The following is a 20,873-nucleotide window of genomic DNA, read 5'->3' on the forward strand; positions in this document are numbered from 1 at the left end:
TTGCTGTGTTCTTTTACTACCTTGCAGCTGTACCTGCTGTAACAATCAATGCTTTTATCCTTTAAAAATGAAACATGAGAATCTCCTGACCTGTGTGGGAATAAGGCTTTTTCTTGCTCAAATCACAAGATTTTAGTACTAAGCCTCATATCTGGACTCAGTTTAGTCAATGTTTAAACACTTTACTCCAAGACAAGGCTAAACTAAGCCCATCTCTGAAAGCCATGGGCATTTCTCAGACTGACCGGGGCCTCCCCATTTGACCTACAGCTCCCATGGAGGCTAAACTTACTCATTTACCTATCCCTAGATGCATGCCCCATCCCTGGAAGTGTTCAAAGCCAGCTTGGATGGGGCTTTGAGCAATCTGGTCTAGTGGAAGGTGTCCCTGACCATGGCAGGGGAATTGGAACTAGATGAGCTTTCCAACCCAAACCATTCTACGATTTGCACACACCTCAAAGTATCCAAACTGGGGAAAAGAAAGGATGTTCACATAAGCCCTATTGTGATACAGAAACAAGATGGCAACACATCCATGCTTTATCCAGAGGAATACAATCAATTAGGCAGTTTATGAGCATGCCTAAGACTTAAACTGATTGTTGCTATCAAAAAAAAACCCCACATACCAACCCCTGGCACATTTCCCTGCCATTTCTTTTGTATCAGCTCTACCACTAGTTTGACCACAAAGCTGGATCAGTTCATTCATCTAACTGACTTAAAAATAAATAAATAAAAGATTAGTTTAAGTTGGATGAAACAGAAAATCACTAATTCTGGAGAGGGCAGGAATGAGCAGCGAGCAGGGAGGGCAGGGCTCTCCCTGCGTTCCAACAGCGATGGAAGGATTTAAGCCAAATATGAAATCACAGGGAGAGGGATACACAGCACACAATCATCAATATCACATCTTTTCAAAAACACATCCAGAAAAGCAGCATCTACGTGTGGGAACCAAAACTTTTACAAAATTGCCTACGTAGCTTAAACAACTGCATAAAAGGAGGGCATATGGGAATTTTTTCTAGAATTGCTCTAGCATTTTATACTGGACAGGCACTAAACAAGCAAACATTAAAAAAAAAAAATAGAAACAGAAAAATATGTGGGAAAAGAAACTAAAATCCAAGCATGGACTGAACATTAGGAAGCATTTCTTTACAGAGATGGTAGTCAAACACTGGAACAGGCTTTTTAGAGAGGTGCTTGATGCCCCAAGCCTGTCCATGTTTAAGAGGCATTTGGACAATGCCCTTAATAATGTGTTTTAACTTTTGGTCAGTGCTGGAGTGGTCAGGCAGTTGGACTAGGTGATTGTTATAGGTCCCTTCCAAATAAAAGTATTCTACTCCCCCTTCTCACCTCAGAGCCTTAATCATTGGGCTACACTCTACTCCTAAAATGCTTTCTTTCTTGGCTGTGTAACAGCATAGATTGAATATGAGGAAAGGATGCGCCAGCCACTCCCAAGTTTGGGCTGTTGCTGAACAGAGAAGGAAGGAATGGGATTTGTCCTTTCCTGGGAAAGGAAAGATGCTTGTTTCAATCCCTTCAGGTGGAGGAAGATCTAGAATTCCTTTCTAAGCAGCTGGTTTAACTACTTAGTTTCCTTTAGTGTAGGGAAGTATTATCATCTTATGCAGTGGCCTCAATTTTAGCAGCAAGTGCTGCTCACTTGGGCATCAGTGCCCTTCAAAGAATTCATGCTCTGGCTATTAAACAGACAGAAAAGCAAGCACCGTAAGTCAGGAGGCAAGAGGATACTCCTCTAGTCAGCATTTCCACTGCATGGCAGTTTTCCATGCTAAACATGTGGGCTTCTTAGCTTGTCTAGTTCTTCCCACTGATTCTGCAGATAGCTAACTTCATTATTAATGCCTTAATACTTAATTTTCAGACATTGAAAACATTTAAACAGTTGTCTTACTTTTCAATGATCAAATACTGAAATCAATTAAACACACCACCCCATCAAAACAACATCAACATGTGGAACAACTGCCCTTTAAGTTTTCTCTGGCCCTTCTTTTCTTTTCTCACCTCATTTCTCTTCACTGTCCCTTCATAAAACCTTCTCTCTGAAGGAAACTTTATTTCTTAGATATCCAGGAATCTCAAACAACCTTTTGTTATGTCAGTATTTCATCCACGCTCACTCCATCTCACTTCAAAACAGTTAGAAAACACCTGCTTTTATGTCTAATCTTCTTTAAAAAAATAATGGAAAACAGATTTAGTGCATGACTATATTACTTCACTGCATGACAAAGCTAAGACACTTTCTAGTATATGAAATGAGATATACAAACATGAGAGACAAGTAATCCCACCTAAATCTGGTTGAAAGGAAGCAATCTGACAGACGCAAAACTAAACTGCTGCTTTCATAAAAGCCTGTTAAAGGCTGTTTCTCAGAAACTGTGACCAACTTAGGTAGATGTTATTGATCAGACTAATTTTAGAGCTTGATTCAAATGTCTCTAGAAATGTTCGCTCATAAATAGAAGAAAGCATCAGACAGCAGCAGGGACAACTGAACTGCACATGGGACAACTCATGAACAGCCACAGATTACAGAACACAACAAGATACTGAAAATCACTTATAGTTTAAAATTATCAACTTCAAGTACCGGCAGTTCAAGTGCTGTTTCACATGCAGATCAGTTGTCCTTGTTAAGGTGTCCAGGAAGGAGGCGATACACGGAGGTATGATTCCATCACTCTGCCTTTAACCCACCTGTACACTGATCAGGCTGTTATACCCATTGCACTGGGCGCTAACACATGTGTAAAAGATAACTCAACACTTCGCTATGCCAGTGCTCCTAAGCACATGTAAGAAGATGATATAATCCAGCCTGAGTGACATTTTCTTAGCAGATACCATCTGTCGTGTTTCCATTAAAAAGATATTATATAACAAGATATTTAACCTTCTATAGTTTATATTTAGTTATTCATTAAAGGACTTTTGACAGAAAGCCTGTGAAACAAACACAGAAGAAACTGTGTTGGTTAATGTTTGTACCTATGGAACATAATAATGCTAGACAATGTAGAAAAGAGTAATTTATGGGCAAGCAAACACTAGGTATTGTGAAGGACCCTAAACACAAGGCACAGGAAGCACAGGAAGAAAAATGCCTTTGGTCAAAATAAGAGCAACATTAGGAAGAACTTTAAGGTGTAACCATACATCAACGTCTAAAGAAAGTTGAAGTGATGGCTTTTCACCAGAAAATGACTGATTAATCCTTTTTTGCCACTGTTAGCAGAGGCAAGCATTAGAAAGCTAATGACGTAATTAAAAATTCAACAGAATAAAGGGAATAAGCACTTTTTTTGAGCCGTTCTTGAACTACTGGTGTAAGATTTGCACCTCCTGGGGGTGACTCAAACATTGTGCATGGTCACAACTATTTTGTCATTAGGAGATTAACAGTACTTTGTTGAAATAATTTTATAAAATGTTATAAATTGACAATTCATACAATTCAGATGTGTGTACCATCTGGAATCTTGAAAGAACTTACAGAAGGTCATCTGCCTTTAAGGTTTTACAAGGTGTTCTCTCTCTATTGATCTCAGCAAGGCCAGTCAGCTGCTTAAGTTCAGCACCCTGCCAAACTGGACCGATTATACTTTCTACTGCCAAGAAGCTCCAACTGTGATAAACAGCATGATATACTGCATGTTAAGGCCTTGACTGTGTACAAGTGTCTACGTCTCGCACAAACTGACCTTATATCAAGTCATTCTATAAAGATTTATCTTCAAAGATCACAGAAAAGGAAAGCAGCTATGATAAAACCAGCACAACATGTTCCAAAAGTCTTGCAATTGTTGGTGCTTGCTTTTCACTTCCACCTTCAGTCCCTTCTGTAAGTTTGGTGGGCTAACTCAAAAGGAGTCTTACAGACTGTATATATAAAGAAAAGGCTGAATCTTTGGCTGTTGACTATACAGCAAAGAAAGACTTGCTTGTTATGTTTGAGCTACTGAGACTACAGAAAATTTTCAGGACTCAAAAATCCAAATATTCCTCACCTCAGGTATTTGCCTGTCTATGAGGTTGAAGCCTACAACACCTAGCATTTTCACAAATGAACTCACACTAGGAAACCACATGTTAGATCTAGGCACTAAACTGATCCTCTGACCCTGGAGGGAACAGCAGCAGACTGCAGAATGCTTAGTTAAGCTAAAGGAAGAGAAGCTTTTTCCAGATATCTTAATCTCTTCAGCACAATTCAAACCCAGCTGGAATAACTACATCATTTTTCAATTAAATTGCATTTCTCTTTAACTGTTTTCAGTCACAGGGGAAGATTTTTTTCTTGTGTTCAGACAGCTGAAGGAGATGGGTTGTAATGGGGGAATCACAAACTGATACCTTTGTTTACAACGTAAATAAATAAAACTATTACAGATAGCTTTAGAAAGCTCACATAAACAGAACACTAGAAAAATGCAAAGAAAAAGATCTTAAATGCAGACTTAGAGGTGGACATGCAAAGCTAATTTTGACCATTTGAGTGGGATTTGTCTCACCTATTTTTAGACATCTTTGACAGAGATGAGATGGTTGCCCTGGGCTTGTTTGTACTCAGCAGAGGGCAAAAAGACCCCTTTCAGGAATGATTCACTGAACTTATTTTAGACATCAACTGTAGAAATGATAGAAACTACTTCCTGTAACTCCCTGAATCCTCCTCCCACCACTCCAATCCCACCTGTCAAGTCAGTCCAGGAGACTAAGTAGGCACATACAGCGTAAACATCTGATCAGGAAAGAGAACGGGACACGGGGAACACAACAGACACCCCACCCACACCACGACCACCCACCACACCATCTTACTTCAGTGCTCAGTTTGGGGTTTTTTAGTGAGGTTGGTTTGTTTCTTTGTTTTCTCCCCTCCATCCATTGTAAAATTGACATAAACAGAAATAACATAAGTATGACAATATTTCACACACATTCCAGAGGACAAAGAAGTAAAACTGATTCATCAGAGCAGGATACTCTTCATTTCAATTTTGATCTACAATATAAGCCATGAATTTCTCTCTCTCTCTCTCTATATATATATGAATGACCCACAGCTGATTTCTTCCTGCTATCACTGAAAAACTGAACAATGCTAGAAAATGACACTTAAAAACCTACTGCATAATGAAAAATAAAACTGTTCAGTAGTCTAACCTGTCATTCTGGTTAGAGAGCTTATTTCCCAGATTTTGGTGACAATAGTACTGATTGAGAAAAATAATCATCTTTATGACCTCAACTATTTCTATTCTTGGCTTGATTTTTTTCCTACCTATATGCTTCTGTGAATTGTTGTTCCTTCCTTGTCTTACAGTTCTTCACCTTACTTTCCCCATCATTTCTCTTACCAAAACTTTGTTAGCCACTTTTCCCATCTATTTTACCAGATAGAATGGCTGTCCGTTTAATATTAACACCAAGTATTAGCAGTGTGGCTTGGAACTAACTTCTCTAAAGAGATTAATTTAGACAGAAGAGTTACTTTTTGCAGAGAAGATAGGTCATTTCCAGTACAAATTACAGTTCACAACATGGGAACCCCTGATTACACGTTTATTACATTTAGGGAGAGTCAAGTCTAAGTGAGAAGCCAATATAAAAATCATAGTTAAACCATGTATAGAACAGAAGGTGAAAACATTTGGATGCAAGGGGTGTTACCACACAGCGATTGTTTCATTGAACAACCAACCTGCATAAGAAGTTCATTATAAAGACTAGAAAAAAATGCAACAGAGTAAGACTATTGCAGGTTGCTTACCAATATCAATGTATTTTGGGTCCAAGGGAGTGCCAATAGAATTGCAGAGAACCAGCACATACTGTATGAAAATAAAAGCAAGTGTCATTGGTACCACATCTTTTCTAAATCAGGAAGTTGTATGAGGTTTTCTGTGAAAGTGTATCTCATAACCCACATTTCACACAATCTAATGCTGGTCAGCAACAGAAAACAGAGGGACCACAACTGCAGTAACTATAAAGCAGCACAAGCATGAGAGTAATGAGGTATTTGCCAATTAGCACTATAAACGAAGCCAAGGGCAAAACAGGGACATGACCAGCTGTCTTAAGCGAAGGAGCAAATCTACCAGACAAAATACATTACATGGGATGTACTGCCAGCAGGTGGTACAGATAACACACGGGCAAGACAGCCAGTGTCTCATCCCCTGCTGAGCGAAGCACATGCTGCACTGCAATGATTTACTAGCATGATACACCAGCAATTTCTTAGTGACTCAACTGTCGCATAGCTGTCCATGCAATAGGTAATCTAATAAACTACATCAGAGCCCCTCGCTAGCTCCCAGAAGTTAGGCTATAGCAAGGGTCTTTTGCAGACCTTGATCTCCTTGAACCTCCAAGAAGGCTACAGTGTGGGGAGAATTGTGAAAAAGGCTATCCTCTACCTTACCGTACTGCAGATACTAAAAAGCTAGTGAGTTTTGTTAGTTTAGCCCCTCTTGTAATCCTGCTCGGGAAGGCTTTTGTAGCACAGGTACCTCAGCTTAGTCTGTTAAACTCAAGAAAATGCAAATAAATAAAAATTGACCTACACACCAGTGCTTCACTGTTGTTGCTAATGTATTTATTTCTCCAGATCTAAATTAAGGATTAAATAGCTTTATGATGGTTGCACGAGGAAATAAGAATGTCTTGAATGAGAAATTAAGTAGCAACTTTTACTGTAAAGTCTACAGCAACTGTACAGCTTACCCCTTGAAACTGACTGATTGATAGCTCTTTCATTACACGAGAATGGCAGAATTCAGGTTTTCAGCTACTATATGAACTTCATTCTTTCAATGAAAAAGTTCTGAACAAGGATTTCTGTTCATTAATTAGCTTATTATTCTGGCTCTGCCACTAATAAAACCTTCTCAAAAATAGTATTTTTACTTCATGAGTTAAATATACCACCAGCATTCTCAAATTTATCTTTTCAAAAAAAATATGTTGAGTCTCCACTTCTGTAGGAAACCACTTCTGGCTTTTAAAATTATTTAAATTTTTGTTTCCATTACGTTTATATTAATTCTTCTCTGGTAAATTATCCCAACATTCACTCTATAATCAATTTCTCTTTTATGCACTTTTTACTTATTTCTGAGGCTCTACCTCAGCAGATCAGAGACTGCCAAGGTCTTATGGAGTAACAGCATCCAAGACAGAGGCTGCGCAAGCTAGATAGAGTGGTGCCAGGAGCAGGAACATCAAATCATTGTCTGATTTGATGAAAACAGAAAGCTCAAACCTTGCTATGGGTATCAACAGTAAGTTCTTTGTAACTAACTTACTCACATTCACCTTTAAACAGTTCCTGCTGAAACTAGTCCTTTTTGCCCATCAGCTATTGCTGATGCCATCTTGAAATCACAATTCTAATGACCAAAATCTATTGCAAAACAAATTTGTTTTTCATAAAGCAACTCTAATGAACTGCTACGCAAAGGATAAGCTTGTTCATTTCATTTCCTAAAAGCTGACACCCCCCCCCAGTGTTAATAATTACACTGGAGCCATTTCAAAAGAATTGAAAGATGCTCATTATCTGTAATTCTTAGATGCTAAAATGCTCAAGAAAGTTACACCATGTGCCTCCACTGTCTGTTTCCTATTATAAAGCAAAATCCAGAAAAAAAAATCTCATTTTATTGCACTCAACTTCACCAAATGGTTTTGGCCATGGGTAGCAGATTTTCAAGCCATATGACAGTACCACCTATTGTGCAATCAAGCAAAGCAGCATAAAGCATTTTTTTTTTTACCGTTGCACCAATTGACTCGGTCTCATGCTCCTCCTTTGTAAGCAATATACAAGTGATATAGAAAATAATTCAGAAGCAAACACAAGAAGAAAATCCATCACGCTAACCAAACATACATTAACCAAATGATATCATTTGTCACTCCATTTAAAATAAATAAACAAACGGAGCAGTCTGTAGGAACATGGGATTTACCTAAAAATTTCACTTCCCCCCCCCCATCACTTCTGACTGATTAAGTATTCGTTACCATTCTGATGCTCTCCTTGTCTTCAGCTTGTCTTTGGAGAATCATTCTAAATATTTCTAAAGAAACATTAATTTGGAAGGCTGCAGTTTTCAGTAAGTTACTAATGGCTACAAGGAATTAAAATATAGAGGCAGTTAATCAGTTCTGCACATTTTTGCAACGACTTTGTTGGGATTCTTTTTTTTAAACACTGAGTCCATTCTAGTGCCATTCTGTCAAATGACAACTGAATGACACACTGAGACAGATTCAGAATTTTATATTTCATCTTATTCTGGCGTAAAGCACTTACATGTGGAACAGAGTGTTTCAAGTGAAAATTAAAAGACTTTACCTGAGGTTGATTTTCATCTGCTTTAGTTGCTAAAACACAGAAGTCTCCATAAGTTGTTATGGAAATCAAGCTCTTGACATATTTCACATACTTCTCATTGTTCTTTGTGTCCCAAAAGACTACACAGTATTCTGGACGATCAGGTCGGGTATAAGCATAAACAACCGTGTTGGAGCAGTAACCCCACTACCAAGAGAGACAATTTTGATAAAACCCATCAGAAATTATAAGAATTCAATGATAAATTGTTCACAGCTATGAAAGAGTGTTTACTCATATACACAATATATAGTATATACATATACAGTATTCAATACTCTCTACTGTTCTGGTGATGAACGGATTTATTAAAAGTATGTGAACACAGTTCTGGTAGTAAGTTATTTGCATAGTATGAAACAGGCAAAAGAAGCCTTCCTATCACCAGAATAGCCTACTGCAATCAGAATTGAAGGATCAACCTCAAAATGAGACAAGATCTCACTTTCCCTTGTTTCTTCCTTGTTCAGCAGGTACACAGGAATACCCACTGTGATGATGGTTTTTGCCATGAAAATGCTTGCTCTGTGACTATTGATTTGAAAACTCAAAGTTCATTTCCCAAGGGAAATAAACAAACACCTCAAACAGTGCAATTCCTGAAGCAGACAAAAATAACCGATTATATTAAAGCAATATAACAACTCACATCACATCTTCCATATTAATGACATGAGAAAAATCCTCCCTTCTGCCCAGAAGAACGTAATTATTCATGTAACAGGTAGCAGAAAGGGCAAAAAGGCAAAAGAAGAAATGGAATATCCAAGCACCTTGGAGTGTAGTGGAAGGTGTCTGTGCCCATGGCAGAGGGGTTGGAACTACGTGATCTTTGAAGTCCCTTCTAACCCAAACCATTCTGTGATTCTATGAACACTGTAAAACCCATGAAGATGTATTTTATTGCATTCAACTAATTATAGAAATCAGTAATGAAGACCTTTTCTAACAAGCAAATGCAGAAAACATCTCAGAAAAGAGGTGAAGCTGACCAATAAAGGAGATATAAAGCAAAACATTTCAGGATGATGATGAAATTGTAGGAAAACTACTAGGATTCTCTGCATCAGCATTTACTAGTGAGAGCAGAAAGTTTGCTAGAGAGCTGGCCAGAAGGGTACCCACACTCTACAAGTAATGAAACCAAGACAATAAACTATTAGCGAAAGAACTTTTAGAACACATCTATAAACTGAATGGTAATAAATTGTCAGAACCCAAAGGTTATCTCTCAAGTAGAGTTCAACGGGAATTCAAACATAATGCTGTGGAAGATAGCCAGAGGAACAGGAGTAGGCAGATGTAAAAAACATTGTGATTTTTGGAATCACAGATCAGTAAATCCAGCTTTCACACAAGGTAGAGATGTAATAAATAAACAGATAGATAGATAGATAGATAAAGGGATTAGATGAACATAGATAAATACAACACACTGGACAGTCATCATGTTTTTAGCCCTAGAAGTTGTACCTCTTTCATTTATTACTCTCATTTATTATCTTTCAGAAAGGCCACAGGCATGTTAATGAAGATGACCTAACTGATACAACCGACCTGGATTTTGAAGAAAATCAAGCTCATTTTGGATACAGGAAGAAAAATAGAAGGGTTGTAAAAAGCTACCCTTATTCCAATCAGAGCACTACCCACTGGATCCTTCCCAGAGATGCAAACTGGAACTTACACTATTCTGAATATTCAAAATTTATATGAGAGGAGTAAGTTATAAGGTAACAACTCAGTAAACTGTAAATCATGTTTGTCAAATCTAAAACTGATTTCAAAACGTGTCAAAGGAGCCCAGAATGATGGATGACGAGGATATAAAGTGAAATCCAATGTAGATTTGAACAAGGTAATATATACCAGAAGAAATGCAACTAGAGGTATAGACTCTAAATTAGTATTACAACTCCAGAAAGATTCCATGTAAACTATGAATAGCTTAAAAAAGGTCAGCTCTATTCATAGTTTTTACTGTAATATTAATTTAGAACCCCTTTCTCTTATTATGATAATACCTGAAAAATACAGGAAACGGGATTATTCAGGAGACAGATAATGTGATACTAACACTTCATCTCCAGTTCATTAATTCCAACCCAGCCACAGTTAATGACAGCTTTGAATCACTACCATTTAAGGACTGTAACTTTTTAGAATATCTAGTTACTGATGTAGTCAGAAAGAACATAGCAGTAGTAATGTGGGTTATTTATTGAAGGACAACACATATCATTCACCACAAAAATATTTAACATTGAAACTGACTATACTACCTACAGGTTAAGAGTTTATTTGCTGCAGAAATAAATTCATATGAGCACATCTTTTTCCACTTTAAATATGCAAAAGGGAACAAAAACAAAAAAAGGAGCTTACATATGCAGTTTCTAAAACTCAGGTTTCAAAATATTATTCATTTGCAAACTGTGCCAGATCTTGAAACACACATAGTCTCATTGATATTGATGAGTTCAAGAAAAAGCAATAGGCCTGTGCTCCAGCTGTTACACATTTCCCAGAATAAACATTAGGTAGCATTTCCTGCAAGACTAATTCCAGCTCAAATTTCCAAAGTCTTTTCCAGCAGATTTACAGCAAGCTATCTGAGATTGCTTCCTAGCAGATTGGTGTATATAACTCCCTGACCAATGATTTTTCACAACTGAGTGGAACAATACATTTCAATATAGCTGCAGTATGTTCCTCACATTACATTCTGTCTCTTTAATCACAGCAGTTACACACGGATGATTAAAGAACATATAATGTAGTGGGGGGGGGAAAAAAAAGAATACAATACTGTATACTGGACAGTAATTGCCTTTTTTTTATTAAGCTGTAAATTTAAGTTAAATAGTCCTAACTCTAAACAAAAAAACCCAGCCAAACGAACAAAAACCCTATGAGGTAGACAGAATAAAAACATGATTCAGAATTAGCTGAATTCACACATTTTTAAAGTATATTGGGAATTAAAATGTAAGTAGGAAATACACCTATCAGGTTGTGTTCGTTTCTACTGTTCAGGTTTCGAAACAATTCTCCTGGTTCAAACTTCTAATTCACCACCAAAAGTATGACAGTAAAACTAAGGCTCAAACAACTCCCATTGTATCACTTAGCCCACTCAGTTTAACCAAACAGCAATGAAGACACTGAAGCCTTACCTGCGTGACAGCCTGTTACTACCAACATTAGAAACATGCCCAATATTAACAAAGCATACATTTACATATTATGAAAATAAAATCATACATTCATTGTAAAAGCAATGGCTAAAGTCATTCCACCACCAAGAGACTCACATTCCACTAAAACTTCCAAGTCAGTCCTGCTGATCAAGCAGTAATCATAAGTTAAGCGCTGATTTATATAGTAAACTATTTTTTCAACACACTCAGAAAGATAATAACAGGAAACTTATCAATACAATTAAGTGCCACGTTACAATGTACCTTGTAATCAGGACGAATGTTTGCAAAGTATATATAAGAATCGACAGCCAGTGCAATTTTCAGTCCACTTCCTTCCCAAGACAAGGCAGAGATCTGTTTGCCAGGTACTTTCAGTGTGCGCAAATGCTTGTGTAAAACAAGGAAAGGGAAAGATTTGGTATTTATCATAGGAAAACACTCTAAAATACATTAACAACAGTTTTGATAGTTGATGAAAACCAAACACAGATCCTCTTTACAGTACCCTGTAATGACTCTCCAAATACAATACAAATGCAAACAAGCAGGTATTTAACATGCATTTCCATAAAGTGTTCTTTTGCCTCAATTTTTTTTCTTTTTCAGAGAGAAAGAAAAACCAGAACTCAGTGACGGTTCAAACTTACAAAAATAAATAACAGATGGAGAATGACAATATAAACAGTTTTTCCTCAGTTTGGTAACTTGAATCACCTTTATAATTTCAATCGCTACTAAAATATACACAACAGTAACACCGCTACCTGACATGCCCCAGTTGATGTACAGTACATCCTTAACTGATGGTTTAAAGAAATTACAACAAATAGCTAATCTATGTCAAGACCATGCAACGAATTAGTTGCATAGGTACACAATTCGTAGTGAGGCAAAGGGCGTTTTCCTCTTTATTCCCTTTCAAAAAAGTCTAAGAAAGGCAGTTAGATGTCCATTTCCAATTTAAGAGCTAGCAAAGAAACAGACTTTCCATCTTTTTTTGTATCTTTATTTTGCTGTGGAATTTGAAGTTGACTGAAGGAAACAATTGAAAAAGACGTTTTCAAGAACTGTAACCTTAGTCCCACAGAGCACTTGTTTCTGGGAAGCTTTTTGTTTGCAAATAATATGAGTGTATGTAATAAAGGATACATTCATGTATTATTAACTGTCAGATTCTGAATAGTCTTGGACTTTAAAAAAATACAGCATTTTACCGAGCAGACCACTGATACTTACGCTTAGATCTAACTTGCCTTTTGAGGGCATAACTTTGAGCCTAAATAAACTGTTCTCAGTGAAATGGCATAGTGTAGTACCTATTTCATGCCTTTGATGAGATGCAAATACCAAGTCCACATACTGATCACACACTATTCACAGAAGATACAGTCATCCAAAACACTAAGCCTGTACTTGAATATGAGAACTAGGACAAAACAATTCAAAAATCTAACAGATTTACTTCTAAATAGTAGATACAGCATCTGGAACACCTGTTTCAGTTAATTTGAAGGACATTAGCAACCTGAGACATAACATTATTGCTAAAACCTTTAGTTCCATTTAATACTTTCAACTAAGGAAACCCCTGTAGATGATGATCACCTATTGCTAAGTCTGAACTCAGAGTTAGGTGTTCAAAGATAGACACTATACATATCCCATCATTTAGTATTTTATGAGATGCACTCAGATTTTCATGCTGACCACTAACTTGCTGTTCTAAAAGGGAACCTGATCCTGTATCATCTTTCCAGATCAGGTAGATACCCTAGATACCTTAGAGCACATTAAACACACTAAACACCTACATTTTGACATCCAGATTCCACCAGTAATGAATACATAGACAAATCATACCAAGATTAAAAAAAAAACATTTAAGTTATATATTAAACATTTTTACCTCACCAAACGGAGTATAGAACTGTACAATGTTTACATCTTTATCTTGAGAAGCTGTTTTTAGGGAGCCTGCCACCGCCAATACACTTCCACAGTGGTTCCACTGGATACATACCACAATCATACCAGTGTCAATCAAAACAGGATCTAGTTTTTAAGAAATAAACATAAAGAATATAAACACAAGTTGACATTTTGAGTCAAGAGCAGCTCATTAATTAGCACCACACATTTGGTACCTACTATGGTCATTCTCATCTCTCATTATCTGGCATCTTCCATTGTCATAACAGACAGCAAGACAAGGACAATCTGGTTCAATGTAGCCCTCTGTGCCATGATACCAATGGATTCCAGCAATGCTGAATGCTCCAGTTAAGTTCACCAAACAACTCAGTTTCATTTTCACCTAAACAAGAATCACTAATTATTTAAAGTCATATACAACATGCTATTTAGAAGAACAATTTACATCTCTACTGGTACGTTGCAAAAGAATAGACATCTATGCAAAATTTTTTCCTGTCCTAAGAAAACTTCTCACATTCTCAAAATTTTAAGTGTGAAAAACTTCCTTATTTGAAGCCAGATCAGAAGCACAAAAACATGTATTTTAACTACAAAGAAGAACTTTAATATGGGCATTTTCACTCTTCGTTTTTGAGTTACTTTTCAAAGAAAACAAAGAAACAAAAAAAAAAACCCAAACAAAGAAAACTCCACCACTACAAACATGCATGTGCATGCGCACAAAGAACCCTGCTGGAACTTTGCAAAAAAATACAAATAATTTAAACCAATCCTGGCCACAAGATTTTTTTAAAAAGGAAACTTTCTGTCAGCTTTTTCTTCATAAAAGTCACTTGAATAAAACATAAAAATAACTGGAAAAAATAGGTGTCCAAATTAGAACAACAATTAAGTTTACTTTTATAATAATTAGCCCTGGACACCTGGTAACACAGAAACAGGCTCTTTCTGAAAGATAAGAGTGCATCTGGATCACTTCAAGGAGGGCTACCAGGTAAGTTATGGAAGAGAGGGCAAGGGCTGGCACACACAACCATACATAGTGCTGGGAGGGACGGACAACAACTTACTTAAAGAATTTCAATAATCTACAGCACATGGTAGAAACACCATGACGAGAGCAGTGGGAAGAAAGAATGGTACAGCGGGGGGTTAAAGAAGGAAAGGCCAGAAGGGGAATGAGAAGGGGAGAAGGGGAATGGGAAAGGGAGACGGGGAATGGGAAAGGGAGACGGGGAATGGGAAATTCACCATACGAGGTATCTAAGAGTTAACACGGTTCTTTGGAACATCACTCATTTAAAGTCTGTGTTTTACTTCCATTTTGCATTTTGTCATAGCATTATTATATATTCCAGTACTCCAAATAAGTAGACAAAAATAAATAAGCAAGCCAAAGTTGCAGGAATGCAGAACTCACTCACTACTGGGTATTCTCTGAAGCATGTAACATTCCTTATGTAATAAAGAATGACAGCAGCAATGGAAAACATTGCTTTATTCTAACTACTGCTTTATACTACACTAGTACTTTTAACATAAGCTTCATTTAATTAGTATCACACACGTTTTCACATTTTCAATAACTATTGCAAGGCAAAAAGGCATTAGTTTATGTGATATTTATTTAGCTACCAAGAAAGAAATATTTATATTAAAATGCTGCTGCTGCATAGATCTTGAATAAAAACTCTCTGCACAAGATCTTGTCCAGTTCTCAGTACTGAAGTCTACCAACTATGAAATCCACCAACTAAACAAACATGAAATACATTAAGAGAAAGTAAGTTTTTGTAAGTTAAGTTTAGTAAGTTAAGTAAGCCTGTTTGTTAATACCTTTATATACCACCATGAACTTACAATAAAATTTCCCTGATTGTCATAAATGTGAATTTCTCCATTTGACATTCCAAAGAGTAAAACTTTGCTATCGGAGGACCAGGCCACGTGGCACAGGTGGGTACCTTTCAAATCTTTTCCCCAAATGCGATTGCCTGTAACAGAACATTGATTGCACTTAATAAACATGACACAAAGTTAAAAATAGGATGCAAGTTACCAACATAAAAACTAAAATAGCTAAAGAAAGTCAAAGCAACAATTAGAAAGTAACTATTAATCCTATTTATCTAGAGAAAGAGCCACTACGTACATAATACTGAAAACAAGCGCTATGTAATACCACAACAATTAGTAGAGCTTAAATTTTACCATCCACTGATCCAACAATCACAGCTCCATCTTCATACACAATACAAATCTTTTTTCCATCAGCATTCCAGCTCATACTTCGAACAACAGATTTATTTCTATTGTTAATCATCTCTTCGTACCAAGCACCTATTAGTAGTGAATGAAAAACTGAGTTATACTTCTGATTTGATAATTCTCTAGCGGATATGAGATACTGAATCCAAAGAGTAAAATTACCCATTTTAAAAGATATGCAAATAGGATGGTAATGAAGTTTGTTAGCCATATGCATTCCTGAAGTTGTTAAAAAAATAAATACATAGTGGATATGTATTATTAAATACAGGATAATAAAAACGTAATACAGACACACAAAAAGTTTATCAAAGTTACCAAGCAGTCAAATTATGTGTTCAATGAAACGGAGAAACCTATAAAATGGTCTGCTTAGAAGTATACATGAGAAGGTGGGTTATATATGACTCTGCAGTGTAATTTACAACAAACAGAAAGCTACAGAAGTAGTAAGTTTTAGAAAGGAATTAAAGTTGTTCTGCCCTTTCAGTAAAAGTCTAGCAAGACAACTCCATAGTGTCCCCAGACTACAGAGATATAACTATTGTGAAACCCAGTGTTAAGATGTGAGCTACTTATTTCCAAAAAGAACCTGAAAAACGAGGAATGGAGAGGGGAGCCAAAGTCCAAGAGGGGCCCTACAGGAAGAGATCTGTCCTTACGTAATTTCAGAACTGACAAGAACACACTAGGAAACATAAAACAGTGAACAACCATCTTTGACAGCAATATGTATTAAGTAATTTACTGATTCTTTTCCAAACTAAGAGATGATTTATGTGACAGAAACCACCACATTTCAGGCAGAAAGATAATCAAGTGATATTCTTTATTCCTGAAATGAGAAGCTGAGCTGAGATTTTGTCTCCATTTTTCATTAAACAAAAATCCCCAAGAGAAAACCCCTTTATTTTCTTTTTCTTTCCCACATGTGCTGGAAAATGGTTAATTTCACTGTGAGGTTTGCTGGATTTCAACTGAATTTAAGTGTACCAAAAAAGGTACATGTACATATGAAAAGATCAAGAAAAATAAAAGCCAATTAGAGCAACACACGGATTAGTCATATTAGTCCACTCCTTTAATTACACATTTTTAAAGGTTGTTTTTATGAAAGTATATAATTGATGTTCTCATCAGGGTTGCTTAATTCTTGTAGTTCTACCACCAATACTTCTGTGCTTGATGCACTTTTAGAACTCTTTAAATACTACAACACCCAGAACAGAACCTATACAGTCAAGCACTGCTTCTTTTTTTGTTCAATATACTGTTTTCCTCCAAGGGAATAAAGTTACAGAGAAGGAAACTAGAAATTTAGAGCAGTTTACAAAGCACGTGGCTAAAAATTTGTATTTTCTCCTAAGGTATCTCTGCAGGACCACCACTATATGTGACTACACTATGAAAAATGTCGACAAGTATTACAATAAAAACTTGGAAATTGTTTAAAATCTATTTTGAGCTTTACAGTCTGCAAAATAAAAAGTCTGGGAAAGAATTTTTTTAACTGCTGGAAAACAAAAAAGAAAAAAAAAGAACAAAAAGAGAAAAGAAAAAAAAAATTTCTCACAACATAGAATATTATCCCATCTCAGATTTATCCCGCAGAGTACCTTTATACAGCATCCACACAATGATAAGTCCATTTTGATCACTTGTAGTCAGTTTTTGATACTGTTCATTCCATGTCACCACTTGCACAGAACCTAGAAAATGATACATTTTTATTTACACCATTTAAGTAAGTTAATAAGACCCACCACATCCAACTTGATCAACCTGGAGCTTTTCAGAAATTTGCACTGCTGGCTCTAATTTAGTTTTCGGCATTCTTTCTGTATCTCTCATTTCTTCTGTCAAAATCCTGCTAAACAGCTATTTTTGCTTCTGTATTCACCCACTTGACTAACATCCTCTCCAAATTCTGCTCAGAATATTGCTTCAATATGTGAAACCCAAATCATAGTTTTGCAGTTTCTGATCACCTCTGACAGGTTAGTTTGGGAAGTCAATAAAACTACTGTCATAAGAAGTTTTAGTTTTCTCTTCCCCTTAGTATGTTAATTCTCAGTAATGCTGCACTTTTAAAACAAAATCTCCCTCACAATTACCAGAAAGAGCACTCTACACACAATTGCTTCAGACTCTCAAGTCTCATATAGATCCTACTCATAAATATTTGACCTGACACATCTTCAAATAGCAGCTTCTAAGCAGCGTTTGATTTCAACACTGGATATGAACTTGGCCACTTCAAGCACCACATTCCCTCATGCCCTCACTGTTAGTCATCCATTTCCTCTGTATCCTTTCCATTTTTCAGACTTCTAGTCATGAACTTTATCAACAGATGCAATTAAAGATACCCTGAATGTCATGAATTTGTGAAGGTAACAGTAATCTATTTCAGAATTTAAAACATCCATTCAAAGTATCCACTAAATAAATTCTTTTTCTTTTTTTTTTTTTTTTGATCATATTTAATGAAGCTCCTAAAATAACCTGACTGTTGGCAGGTTTCAACTGCAAATCCTCATGAAAAGGCCACTTCTTCAAATAATGTAAGGATTTTAGCATTCTCTTCATATCCCATTGTCCACAGATGATGATCATTTAACATTTCTTTCACAAGAGTTTAATGCTTCCCTGCATTCAGTTTTTACTTTCATACACTATCCTTCTCTAGCCTGTTTTCTAACCTCTAAACTTTGTCTGTATATGGGAGCTGTCCCTGCCCACGGCAGAGGGGTTGGAACTAGATGATCTTAAGGTCCTTTCCAATCCAAACCATTCTGTGATTCTATACTGCAGTCTATGTATGTACACATACTGTAATTTGCCAATAAAGGGAAAATAAAGATATATTTAAGGCAGAAAATAGGTGTCCTGAACTAAACATTATTTCTTCAGAAGAAAATGTGAAGCTACCATAACATACAAGGACATCTCATATATTATAAAAAAATAAAAGCTTATCCATCCACATGTGTTGCTAGAAAAAATGCTTAAGAAGGTTTTTAGTGTCATTTCTGATTTTAGCCTATTATACAGAATTCAAAACTTTATGTAAAAAGTGTAAAAGAAAATTGTTCTTTTTTTAAAAAGAAACCACAGTAAAACCAAAGTAAAGCCATCATTGTTTAACTCAGCAACTCCAGCATGAACTGCCCATCTGTTTAGCTTTTCTCTTCTGCTATAAAACATTCTTTGTCATCTACAAATGCAGTATGTGAACGAACATATCATGATCTTCTACATAAACACTGAAAAATATATTCCAGTCCCACGCAATTGAGTAGCACTTCCAGATTAACCATGCTAAAGTCAGAGATAACAAGTGCTATACCAGTGTCACTGCATGATTAAAAACAAAAAAACAAAAAAATAAAGTCTGTCTATAACATAACACATATCACAGCACCATCCACTTAAATAAATATCAATATTTCTTTCTCAGGATAATGAACAGGTACCAAATAATTTGGAAAAAGAAAAGCCTGAGGTAATACAAAACACAAGCCAGGCTGTAATATCAAAGGACACAGACTTAGCCTTGCAAAATCCATAAGCAAACTTTAATAAGAGGCAGAGCTGAGCTTGGTTTGTGCAGCACGCATTTTGCATTACACATCAGCCAGAACTGAGGTAAGGCTAGATCAGTTTGATTCTCAAAGCAGTAATTCACTCACAGATCATAACTGTAGGTCTTTCATCAGATAACTTGGTAAAAATAGATAGCCAAGCTATTACATACCTGAGCTGAACACTGATAATCTTTGTTTCAGACTTGTACTAAAAAGTTATGTCAAAATTACTCTATTAACTTCACAAAAGTTAATTTTGTGAAGTTTTTTATTTTTTTATTCTAAGCGAAAGTACACTTACCACTATGACCTTCAAGAGTTTGATTCACAGAAAGATTGCTAGGAGCTGCAAGTCCCTTTATTTTTGCTTCATCTAAAAATAAAAAAAACAGCTATAAAATCAGCCTAACAAAGCACACATATTACTGTGTCTCTATCAATACTGCAGCTTTAATCACTATTTACATAGGTAAAATTATTCACCTGAAAGTATGTAAATTGTGACTGCATGATAAATTTTCCACCCCTCAGTTCAATGCATTTGCTATTCACATCTGTCATCCAAATTCATACATTTTTTACGGTTAAGCAGTCTTTCAGGAAAAAAAACAACAAAACAAACAAAAAAACCCCACCACAACTATGGCTATCATGTTTTGTTACGGGGAAAAAAAAAAAAAAGTTTAAAATAATTTGAAAATATATTAGATTTTACTTTTCTTGGGACATTTTTATTCAGAAAAGAAAAAAATTGACAGCTTTCTCCCTAAAATAATGAAGATGGTAGAGAACATTCAAACAAAATAAAGAAATCATGAAATAAATTCCAAAATAAACTGGAAGCCTATACAAAAAGAACAAGAATGAAACATATGCCCTGAAAAAGGAAAAAAAGCGCTGCAGAAAACTTCAGCAGATGCAACAGGTACACAAATTACACATGTGCCAGGTAAGACAAGCTGGAGGAAATCTGTTCAAAAGAAAGTAACAGCACATTGGATGTTTTGGTAAATACGTAACTATGTACAGATTTAAAACATGTGCAATATTGTCAAGTAACTTGTGGAAGGAGTTACGCTTTCTGAAGTGCAGTGGATTTTGTTCTTAAGAAAAACAAATAAACAAACAAAAAACCAAACACAACCTAAAACTACCCGCACTCATTTACCTGTCTGTGTTTCTAATTTTAAGACTTTTAGTAATCCATCCTCTCCACCACAGGCTATGAAACCTTGATCCTTATTCCAGGAAATACATCTTAATCGAACATTACCAGGAATTGCAATCTGAAAAAGAAGTATTTTGTATCTCTACACAGCTGTAAGAATCATGTTTTATTTTAAAATTGTCTATCTGAACACCTCAAAGATACTGATGATAGCACACCAGATAAACTTATTTGTATCAACAGATCAGTACGTGCAA

At 36.1% G+C, this 20,873-nt stretch overlaps 1 protein-coding gene across 2 annotated transcripts in view; it reads right to left on the reverse strand.

The window, feature by feature from the left end:
- WDR35 (WD repeat domain 35) overlaps positions 1-20,873 on the reverse strand; it is a 49,352-nt gene that overhangs the window by 27,935 nt on the left and 544 nt on the right. The window contains exons 2-12 of one of the 2 annotated variants that reach the window (XM_030490177.1): positions 20,617-20,734; positions 19,750-19,821; positions 17,478-17,570; positions 15,805-15,933; positions 15,454-15,587; positions 13,807-13,972; positions 13,565-13,710; positions 11,920-12,045; positions 8,417-8,602; positions 7,833-7,865; positions 5,822-5,882 (exon numbers count right to left, since the gene is read on the reverse strand). In XM_030490177.1, the coding sequence (XP_030346037.1) occupies positions 5,822-5,882; positions 7,833-7,865; positions 8,417-8,602; positions 11,920-12,045; positions 13,565-13,710; positions 13,807-13,972; positions 15,454-15,587; positions 15,805-15,933; positions 17,478-17,570; positions 19,750-19,821; positions 20,617-20,734 (1,264 nt within the window). The remainder of the gene's footprint in view (positions 1-5,821; positions 5,883-7,832; positions 7,866-8,416; positions 8,603-11,919; positions 12,046-13,564; positions 13,711-13,806; positions 13,973-15,453; positions 15,588-15,804; positions 15,934-17,477; positions 17,571-19,749; positions 19,822-20,616; positions 20,735-20,873) is intronic. The other variant, XM_030490178.1, reaches the window with a different exon arrangement.

Source organism: Strigops habroptila, chromosome 6 (genome assembly GCF_004027225.2).
Source record: "Strigops habroptila isolate Jane chromosome 6, bStrHab1.2.pri, whole genome shotgun sequence".
Classification (NCBI taxonomy): Eukaryota; Metazoa; Chordata; class Aves; order Psittaciformes; family Psittacidae; genus Strigops; species Strigops habroptila.